We start from the raw sequence: 11,655 nt of genomic DNA, 5'->3' as shown, positions 1-11,655 counted from the left end.
ATCTAAGCGAATGGTATAGCAACCCACCTACTGCTTCCTCCAAGGCCATTAACATTCATAGAGAATAGAATCATATCATTTCAGGAGGAAAGCTACATCTGTAGAACTTCTTACAACAGATTGAATTAAACAGAATTGCTTTCTGCCTTTAATCTGCTCAACCGTTTATCTGTGCTGTCCTGGTTGGTTGAGCTTTCTTTAACCATTACAGATTAGTGTTCTGCTGTGACACGTTAAAAGCTTAGCTTTGTTTATTTTTGTCAAGAACACAGAGAAACCGGGTTCAAATGTTCATGCAGCAGTTTGCAATATAAAAAGAACGTGCCCAGCATGGACCAATGTATTTTGTTTTGCAGAAAATACAAGATACAGGGAAGCAATGAGCAGAGAGATATTACCATGGCTGAGAAGAACATAATAGATACTTTATTAAAAAAAAAGGAAAGAGGCATATAGAGCCTCAGAAATATGTACAATAATTTTAAATCCGTAAATACAAAATTTAATCTGAGGTTCAAAATAGATCAACCACACCAACCAGCTTTATATAAGAGACCAAATAATAAGTGGTCTAGTAAATTACTGCTAATGAAGATTTATGATTTTACTACATTTACATCACTGTTACAATTTATTAAGAGATAAATCCTGCCAATCGTGATTTTTCCATCATTCAGTTGTAGCAGGGTCAAGTAAAAAACAAAAAACAACAGAACTCAGACACATTGCTTACAAAGTGGTGTTTAAGTAACATTAAAACACATTGTGGTAAATTGTCACAATTGACTTACGAAAAGTGAAAGCAGCTGCTCAATCATAAGATTTTAGTATGAATGAGCCACCGTGGCTGAAGCCTCTATAATGATGTTCCCAATATATTCTTATAAACCAGATCCAACAGTTACCATGCTTGTGAGACTTCAGTATAATCTATCTGATTACTAGATGCCAGTTTGGGATGGGAGAAAGAAACCATGTTCTTGAACACACTGCAAATAATCTTCTGTGCAGCCAAATACTGTTCCAGGGAAACACCCGTTCTGTGACTGCTCAATGTGACTGCTGTCTGAGCTCACAACTTCAGCATCTAAAATGAGTCAATGAGGATCTTTCCAAAGATCCAAAGAATGACATAAATACTAAATAACTTAAGCAAAAACCAACCAACCAAACAAAACCCCCCAAACAGTGTCTGATGAGGGTGGGGAAATCAAGAAAGGATTGCAAAAAGTAAAAAGAAAACAGACAATTTTAAACAAAACTTATCAGCAAGTGGCTTTATTTTGCAAATTCCAATGAATTGCCATTAGCTATTAATTTATCTTTCCTCTCTGACAGAAACAGAGTGCTGTTCCAGACCTTCAACGTTCTGTCTATGCTGGGCTGGTTAGTGCTCATGTGTTATTTAAACAAAGCATATTCCAAATGGATCTGACTATATATGGAATTCCCTGACGAGTAAAAGTTTGGATGACCTTAAAAAACAAACAAACCCAAAGTATGCTAAAATAGACTTTTAGTAGCAAAGGTCAGATATCCAGTATGACCCACCATTTCCTTGAGTGGCACACCACTTTTAAACTGAGCAGTTCCCTGCTGCAGAATACCATATAAGCTACCTTGATTTGATTGGTTGCTGCTGTCAAACCCAGTGCTAGAATTATCCTCGGCTGCTTTTCCAAGGTCAGGGATTTGCAAGCTAATTGTCCTAACATTGTATACTCGAAGCAGAATTTCCAAAGTGTTAATCTCAGTAAAACCATGTTCTTCCATAGCCAGGCAGGTTCTTTGAACTTGTTCAATGCAAGGGGAGAAGGAGCAGATGCGTCCACCTACAAAATAAGACAGGCAGCGTGGGAGAGAGGAAAACAACAACTTAATTAATCTTAGCCAAATTCTCTCAGTTATGCAAAGCATAACTCTTAGTACAGCGCAAATACATAATTAAAAGACCGAATATGCCTAAGAGATAAAGATCTCCAAGGAGATAACTATGCCATTTAAAAAGTCAACATAAAAATGACAGGTTTCAGAGTAGCAGCCGTGTTAATCTGTATTCGCAAAAAAGAAAAGGAGGACTTGTGGCACCTTAGAGACTAACAAGATGATTTTACAAGATGCTTCAGCCCACTTTATAAGTACAAATATGATGACAGATTAATCCATTTTTGGAATACACACTTGTCCATGATTTTAATTCATGGTTCGGCTGTAGAGCTGATCACTTCAGACTGCTGAATTTTCTTGGAATCAACACATATGACTCCTGGACTGATGCACTAAACTGAAGTTAACTCATGCACAGAGATGAAAGTTAGTTTCTAACTCTGCTCCACATTACAGCATTGCCTTTATAATACAAGCACACACACACACAAAACTGGCTGTGTTTATTTGAGACAGAGATGGTATGTGTAGACAGAATAAAGTAATCTCTAGTCCATAGATGGAGTGTTATTAAAGCTTCACCCTTCTAGTCAAGCAAGCTCTTCTCGTGTCTCCTGAGTATTAAATTCAAAACACATTGTAAAAGGCAACCCTGTGTGGGCTTACTGATTGTTAGATCAGGCAGCTTCATGGCATATGCATCAAAACCTTTGCACTACAAGACAAGACTTCAAATTATATACTGTTACTTTCCTTCCCATTGAAGCACCCCCCAGCCTTTGCTTTTAAATACTGAGTATTTTTAGCCCCTCTCCCCACCTTTTCATTAGCCCCAATGTCACCTTTACAGCTGGGAATAGAACGATTCAGATTTACTCTAAAAAAGCCACAGCCAAATAAGATCAAAGAATTATAGAGACACTGTCTACCATAAATCCAGGTCATGTGGTCTCACCCATAATGTAATGTCCCATGATGCAACTGACCTTACTGAAAATTTATATCGGGGGAGGGGAATGACGGAAGAACACAAAAGCTAAAGCTATAATATTTTCAGATGTATATCGATCTGCTTTGCATTCCTTCCCATCTCTCTCTCTCTCTCATGTGCCACATCTACTAATCCAGGCAAACCTCCTAAGCACAGTTATGTAAGCAGTTAAAGAACCCAAGTATTTGACAGCAAAGCATCCTGCTAAAAATAGAGGCTAAACTGGTCCCACACAAGGACTGGTTTATGACTTTTTTTTTTTTTTAAAGCTACAGATCTAAAAAAAGACCGTGTCAGGTTTGAATGCAAGAGCTGCTGTAATGCCCTGGTCACTGTGCAGCAATGATGTGCCGGATGGTAATTGGGGGAGAATTCTTTCCGTGACCATTAATCCATTCTGCAGTAAATAGGTTTCAGATTGGATTTTATTTTAGCCTTCTAATAGAGTCTTCCTTGTCAATGGTACTTATCACACATCTTCAAAACAAAGCAACCTTTTGTCAAGCAATTCCCCGAAGTCACAATTAAAAAAACAAATCAAATAATCACCTGCAAAAGTGACTTTGGGATGCTGTGTAATCCACAAAGCCTGATGATTGCAATTTAGTTGCACATCCATACAGCTAATACCAATGAAACAAGATGTTATATGGATTAACCTACGTGGCAATCAAAATTACTCTGAAGCGGACAGAATTTTTTTGAGGTTGGGGGGGAAGACAACTAGTCTTTGTAGACATTACTGCAAAGAGGAGAAGCTGGGAGGGGAATTTCTGTTATATAATTAGAAAGCTAGTATGACATATGCATGTTGTAAAGAAAGACATTACATTCTCATTGTGTAGGAAACCAAACAAGTGTCTAACTTAGTTAAATGTCATTTCACAATCAACTCTTTGTCTTCAGAGAAAGAAGTTGCAGAGAAATCCGTGTTCTACTAGTGCTTCATTCAGTCTTTTCTTTTTTGGTGGTTTAAGCAACAAAGCAAAAGTGCTTTACATTTATAGTAAAGATTCTGCTGATTTATTTGGACTCCGAAGATTTCACGATGGCTTTAGATACACAAATCCACATTACTTGCCAAAAAGATGAAGCCTGCAAGCAGCTGTTGCAACCATGGTCACTGGCAATTCTTATCAATCCTTAAAACCACAACAACATGCATTTTTGTTTCCTGGGGTGGTTAGCTGACCACAGAATGTCTATACCAAATTTGGTCATGATTACCAAAACAAACACTGACCGCCCACACACTAGACTGTTTAGAGAGCAGGGGGATTACACAAATCGTGTGTTCAAACCACCTGGTGGTAAAGGAAGAACGTGTTTGAAGTAACTAAGATAACATGCAGAAGGGAAGTGCAGAACAAGGGTCACATTGCTTAGTGCACTATGGGAAGGCGTGCAGATATTACAGTCATGAAGGTGGTATAAGAACCTGTGTGTTGTTTTCAGTTTTTCTACCTATTTTGGATTACCTGTGTCCTCTTGTTATTAAATAGAAGGTGTACCCGATAACACACCTAAAAAGAAGCCTAGGTGCAGTAACCACAAAGCATCTTGCTTTAAGTCTTCTACCAGTTGGGAGAAGGGTCCCACATACTTTTTCCTGTACAGACCAGCCAGCAGGACGGATTTGACTTTTATGATGTTGGACTTGCTTAGGGGGAGTTCAGTGGAGCTTAGTGAAAGGCTGGAAGGGATTTAGGCTACCATTCTGCAAGCAAATAAGAGATTTGAGGGGTGGGGGGAAACAATATGAAAGACTGAGAAGGTCTGATTGACGTGGTATTTCTGCAGTAGGGAAAACACTGGCGCTTGAGACACATAACTGCTCATCTGAAAACTGGCTCAGCTTAAGAAAGGAAGTGAGGCTTGCTGATAGGACAGAGGTCGAAAGGCTTCCCCCGCCACATCAAGTTATGGAAGTGCTGGGGATGGATAGTTTTGAACTCCCCCGACAGTGGGTTGCATTGTGCGTCATACCCTTTGGATTATCAGCTATGCAACACTGGGTACATTACAGTTGTCATAAAAGATGTAAATCTAATTTCCAGCATTCACAGTTCTTATGAGCCCTGTTGTCCTTTAAACAGGGAGGCATTTAGAGTTTAAGAGACTGGACTTTGCTTTACTTTGTTCTGCCACGTTGAGGAGTCCTTCATAAATGGAGTAAAGACACAGGCTCCCCATTCGCTTGCATGCACACTGCTCTGATTCTGAACAACCGGGGTGGACTGGACCCAAAAGCTGAAACTTCGTAACTGCGTTTGGCTCATTTGAGTGCTTTCCTTTGAGAAAATCTACTGCTACTAAATTTGTTTAATGAGATCTGTGTGTCATCATAAATTGATAGAATAATTATCTGAGATTAATCCTGCTCACATTGGGAATCTGTGTGAGCTTTTTGATCTGAGGCGCTGTCTAAAAATGTATGTTTATTCATGTATAATGCATCTGACAAGTACTACAGCTGAGGGGAAGAGAATAATGAATCTGTATGAAAGCGCCCCCCCCTTCATGTTACAGGTAGTGAATTTGTTGGAAATGTTTAACGCAAAGGTTAAATCTCACCAGGCTGTAGGCTGGGGATGAGCCCATAGGGTGGCTGGCTGCCACTATAAATAAGTAGGGGATTGAGAGTTTACAGAAGTCAAAGCACAGCTCAGGTTGGAAAGATTAGAGAGAGAGAGATACAAAAAGGGGGTGGGGGTAAGAGATAATACTTGACACCTGCATAGTGCTTTGTATGTTCAAAGCACTGGACAGACATCTAATTAATAATGAAGGGACACATCCTGACATCCTTTGGAAGGGCCAATGTCTGTTCTCGGTCACTTAAGTGAAAACTTAGAGTAACTCTGCTGACTTCAAGAGTAATTCCAAATTTACACTGAAATAGAGCAGAGCAGAATTTGGCTCTTGGTTATTTGCCTGAGCAATGATGAACATCTCCTTGCAGTCAAGAGGAATTTTGCTAAAATTCTGAGCTGGTATTTCTAGATATTGCCCCAGTTAAAAAAGAAAAACTGGCAATGCCCTCCCTCCCTTTCACAAGAATTCTAATGCACATTTAATATTCAAAAGGATACATAATATAAACACAAAGTATGCACTCTTGTCTTTTGCAGGTTCTCTCTTCTAGATATAGGAGCTCTACTAGGTTGGTTTGTCACTGATGTGTTCTGCAAGATTATGAGCAGAGCATCTGGAGTTAGCAAAGCACCATTAAGTTCCACATGAAGGGGCCAATTATTCTGAACTTTGAAAGTGATTCTGTGACGTAGGAGACGCAATATGTCATTTTATTTTTCTTAGGAAAAAAGAACAAAATTCACAGTGTTTTGGGATTTCAGTGTAGTGTCACAATAAGAACGTTAAATTACAAGGATCCCAGAAAAAAAAAACAGGCACTAATAGCTTGTGGGGGCAAGGCAGCAGTGTCACAGAAAAGCATCACTATGGCATTTACTCTGTGCTAGTAGGACACTAAAAATATTGCATTTCCAATGTGGGACAGGATGTCCTTTAAGCAAGTGTGCACGTGGGTGATGCAATGAAATTAGAGGGTCCGGCTGTCAGAGAAAATGAAAGATCTCTTGATTCAGAAAATATTCACTGAATCATTTGCCAGCCTGTTAACCAGAGTTTTATGTACAATTTTCCGCAGACCTGGCTTTAATATTTTTTGGGGGTGGGTGCATTCCCAAAAGGCACTGGATAAGAATCAGCTGTTATTGCACCACTGTGTGCAAGGCTGGCCTGAGGGGTTGCGTGGGGGGTATTTCAGGTTTGTTCCATCCCTGTTTCCTGCTGTAGGAGCAGCATAGCTCAACTGCTTGGGCCTGTGGTTCATACATAGTTACTTGTATTTTAAGAAACGTCCACAGCTGTGGGACTGGTGCTGCTGTGAGGCTCCCACCTACTGTGGGGCTTTATGTGGAGTCTGCTGAATCTGAGCACTTATGTAGGGCTTTGTAATCACTAAGTGTCACAACATCCCTGTGAAGTGTGTAGAATACCTGTTTTACAAATGGGGTAACTAAGGCCGGAAGGCTATAGGACTTGACCAGGGCCAAAGAGGAAGGCTATGTCACAGCTAGGAGTAGAATGCAGGAGACTCTTGTTCTCCATCCTGTGCCTGACCCACTAGACCATATGGCCTCTCACACTACAGCCTCCCCTCTGTGGCTTTGTTTATAGGGTTTTTTAACCTCAAGTTAATAGATTGCTGTTTAATTCAAGGCAGCTAACACATTTGCAAAGGCTAGCTCTGACCCTCTACAAAGGTTTATTCCAGGGGGCAAATGTTTGTAGTTGATCCTGGAACAAACTTATGTGGCGACGAAAGCATCACCACAAGTTTAAGTATTGTGTGCCCTGGGGGAGGATGGTCTTCCAGTTAGGGTGCTTGTCTGCTAGATTTAATTCCCTGCCCTGCCACAGACTCTGTGTGACCCTGTGCAAGTCTTTTAGTCGCTCTGTGCCTCAGTTCCCCATCTGTAGAATGGGGATAACAGCATTTCCCTACTTCACAGGGGTGCTATGATTATAAACCCATAAAAGACTGCAAGGTGCTCAGATACCACAATGACAAGGTCTTCAGTATTTATAATGGCCAAGAGTGTCTGTACTAGACTGTAAAAACATGTTAGCAACCTCTAGTTAATTGGCAAGTAATCCACTTGAGGTTAACCAGTGTAGACAAGCCCTCTGTGACTCAAGTTCACAGTGACTGCCCAGTAGAGGAATCAGCTCAATTGCAGGTGACCAGCTGGGAGGGAGCTTGCAGCAAACCCTACTACTATTAGCATCAGTCCTTACGTAAATGAGTTCTTCTCCCCACCACAGTCTGGTCAGGAGTCTTCCTCACCAACTCCCAAATTGGGAAAAACCCATGGCATGGTTTTCACTTCTCCCTTGGCCAACCCTAGATGGCTGTAGGCAGGGGACCATGAATAATCTATGAGGCTTAGGAAAGAAAGTCAGTGAAACCTTTCGCATGGTGGAAACAATGTACACTGAAGGTTCTTTAAAACTAAAAGCTGAGGTAAGCCCAGTGCAGATAATTCCTTACCCTCCTCACAGGCCTGTTGGGAGGGATTATGTAATATTTTTATAGATGCTGTCTGAGAGAATAATGTGGCCTCACAGATAATGATTACAACACAACATTCTATATTGTCATGCTGGGGAAAAATAGGAGCAAACGCCCTGTTTTAAACCTATTTTGAACAAAGAAAACAAAGTTCTTGGGAAGAAAAAGAAAGAATACTCTGATGAAGTGCAGAGCATCGGAGTTGTACTGTATTTTAGGTAGAGGAACAGACATAAGCCCTCAGAGGAAGACTTTCAGAGGAACCTTTCACTGATAAGGCATAACCTCAGTGGACCAATTACCTGCCCTGGCCAAGCACCACAATAGGCTAACCTGCTAACACTGTGTCATCTGCCTCAGTTGATATCTTAAGAGTAACTGTGCAATTTTCTCTCTTTTAATTAATGGGTGTACGACATTTAAGTTGAAGCAGAAAGTCTGGATAAAAGGGTTAACACTGCACGCGCACACACACACACACAAAAAGGGATTGTTTCTATAAGTTCAGTACTGAGACTATTGATCTAAGCAGCATCAACAATTGGTTTATAAGACAAGGATCTTGAGTAAAACCCACTGAACATACAGCTGTACTTTGCATGCATCATTACAAGAAAATTTAAAAGTCTGCATGAACACAATTATAGAAGCAAGCTTCTGACTAGTCTTCTGCAGCCTTGAAAGCACTGGATAACATTTACGATGGAGGGAAAGGAGGTTGGGAAATTAATATTAGAAAGCTTTGGTTCAACACTATTCAGCTGTTAGTTTTCTGTAAGTAACGAGTTCCAGAATATCTAGGAACTATATACAATCAGGATATTTTTGTTAAATTATGGCGCTATAGTGACAGATTTCTAGCTTTGTTTTTTTGATTCAGCCTGAAGGAGTTAATAAGATCTTTGCCAAAAATCAAGGTCAGACACTGAACAGCCGCCATTACTGTGAAAAACCATCAATCAGCAGATGCTGCCAAGGAAAGAGCATAGATCTGGGAATGGAAGCAAGACGGCAGTGACGCACTGCTGAGTCACTGAGATATTAGAAGGCAATGTTTTTTGCTGAAAGTATGAAAAGTGAGAAGGATGTAGCTAAGGTGCAGAGGAGTCTGAATGGGCACAGAGCCCACCAATAGCAACAAATAAGGGCCTTTGAGCCACAAACCCACTGGCCATTTTATCCTCTGAGCTCTCTACAATATAGCAGTGCTTTAAATGGGAGGCCAGGACAATCATGAGTGATAAATGTATCCTTTAAACAAGACTATTAACCTTCAGCCTATGAAAATAATGAACTACAGATATTTAGAGCTTGGGACTGAGTAGAGGAGGAAAAATAAATACTTAAGGCTTTGTTGACCATGTACTCTAAAAGTTATCTCTTATCATCAAGGAGAGTATTATTTTTATTACAAATACTGTTTTTGTTGTAAGAAAAGGAGTACTTGTGGCACCTTAGAGACTAACCAATTTATTTGAGCATCAGCTTTCGTGAGCTACAGCTCACTTCATCGGATGCATACTGTGGAAAATACAGAAGATCTATGCATCCAATGAAGTGAGCTGTAGCTCACGAAAGCTGATGCTCAAATAAATTGGTTAGTCTCTAAGGTGCCACAAGTACTCCTTTTCTTTTTGCGAATACAGACTAACACGGCTGTTACTCTGAAACCTGTTTTTGTTGTGTTTTGTTTTTTAAGGAGGAGACCAGAAAATGGTGTTGTCCAAGAGTTGTCTGCTTATTCCAGTCTTCATTTTAAGCATATGTTCTTAAGACTTTAAGAAATAAAATGACTACTATCCAACAGCATTGTTGTAATTTTTATATTATGCATTGTGACAATCTTACTTAGAATAAAATCTCCTTTATGAATAGCTTATATGTGACCGCACATAGGGAGGGATGTGTGGGAATGCATTTTCTCTAATGATAATTACCACTCAGCTCATCACTGAGAGTTTAGGTGAGTAAAGACTCTAAAGTGTACCCAATATTCCCACTGCAGAATAGCTTTTGATTATGTGAAATCAGCCAAACAAAAGGCACCTTCAAATATTCTGTTGGGGGTTGTCAGTCACCTTGCTAGCACTTTTTAGATTTCCAAAATATATAAATAATCACCATTGTTTCTAGTTGTACTATACCCACAAAAGTAATAGATTTTCATCACTGGTAATGGAAAAGCTACTTCATATTGCAGCATAAATCAATCTTCAGCACAACAAGCTGGCACAACACCCAAATGATGAGTCTTAAGGTATGTTTACACTGCACACTAAGTCTGGGCTCGGATTCAGGTTTGAGTCCCAGCCCCTGTTCCATCCACACACAAATCAGTCTGCCTCAGGTCAGCAAACGCTCAGGACCTGGCTCCTAGAACATTGTGGGGGGTGGGGAAATGGTGTCAGAGCCTAAGTATTGCTGTGCCTCAAGTCCAAGCCCTGCCAGTGTGGACGTAGCACAAGCTACAGACCCAAGTCAGAAGGTCTGCATAGTGCAGTATGCACACATTAGCATGGATGAGAAACCCAGGTCCCACAACTGTAAACCCAAGTTTACAAAGCAGTTTGGACACTCAAGTGCGGGCTTAGAAACACCGAGTCCACAAGCCCAGACGCCACTGATCCAGGCTTAGTGTGCTGTATAGACATACCTTTAGAGCACTGTCAGTTCTCAGGTACTGTGGTTTGTTTACAATGATCCTAACTACAAATGGGGATTGACAATTTTGCCTTTCTACTGATATGTAATACACAGAAACCTATAAGCAACCACATGACATTTTTTCTACTTTGCACGGGGTAAGTGGATGCTACATTACAGCACGCAATAAGGCATAGCTCCAGATCTACATAAATAAATCAGCTTTCCAGGATCTCAAACACTGGAATGTTCCAAGGATTCTAAGCCTAGAAAGGCTCAAGCATGGCTACTTAGCAGTCTCAACATATACTGGCTAAATAATTCAAGTTGTACTGCGCAATGCAGCTCCTTCATCTGAACCGAGGGGTCAGCTGAGTATTATGCTCACTGGATTAGATAATTTGAGCATGGGAAGGGCATTACACAGCGCAGTGTGAATTAGTTTCTCTCTCAGCAGATACTGGAAGCAGCTATGAATACAGCTGTAACCCTTGCAAGCACAGGACACTATGGGATTTTTTTTTTTTGTTTGTTTGTAATTGTAAAGTCTATGTTGCTTTTGGCAAACTGTTAGAAATTTTTCAGTGGCAGCTGAGGAAACTCCACACATAGGCCCTGAATCAGCCAGGTTCTTAACATGTGCTGAATTTTAAGTACATGCTAAAGTACCCTTGCCTTAAATGTGACCTAAGAATGTACCTCAAATTAGGCACACTTTTCTGTGCCTTAATGAACAGAAATGGACTTCAGCATGTGATCAACAAGTCCCTTGCTGAATCAGGGCTCAAGCAAAGGGTGCTCTGCATTGTGCAGAAACAGACTCTTGATTAGAAGAACTCTCTCTGTGGCTAAACTAGAGCATTTGGTAAGGACATCACAACTCATCCAAGGCCTTGTCTACACAGGAATGGTTTTTTTTGTTATAAGCTAAGGTGTGACTGTAAACCAGTGGTTCTCAACCTATTTACCATTGTGGGCCGCACATGCAGCTCTCTATCTGTTATGTGGGCCGCATCCACACAATATATTTACACCA

At 40.5% G+C, this 11,655-nt stretch overlaps 1 protein-coding gene across 4 annotated transcripts in view; it reads right to left on the bottom strand.

Annotated features, from left to right (window-relative positions):
* Nucleotides 1-1,262: 1,262 nt before the first annotated feature.
* TRMT61A (tRNA methyltransferase 61A) overlaps nt 1,263-11,655 on the bottom strand; it is a 35,938-nt gene continuing 25,545 nt past the window's right edge. For all 4 annotated transcript variants that reach the window (XM_075129894.1, XM_048855404.2, XM_075129893.1 and 1 more), the window contains exon 4: nt 1,263-1,832. In XM_075129894.1, coding sequence (XP_074985995.1) covers nt 1,504-1,832 — 329 coding nt within the window. In that variant the 3' untranslated portion in view covers nt 1,263-1,503. The remainder of the gene's footprint in view (nt 1,833-11,655) is intronic.

This window comes from Caretta caretta, chromosome 6 (assembly GCF_965140235.1).
Source record: "Caretta caretta isolate rCarCar2 chromosome 6, rCarCar1.hap1, whole genome shotgun sequence".
NCBI classification, from domain to species: Eukaryota; Metazoa; Chordata; order Testudines; family Cheloniidae; genus Caretta; species Caretta caretta.
This window is presented reverse-complemented; position numbering and strand designations above follow the sequence as displayed.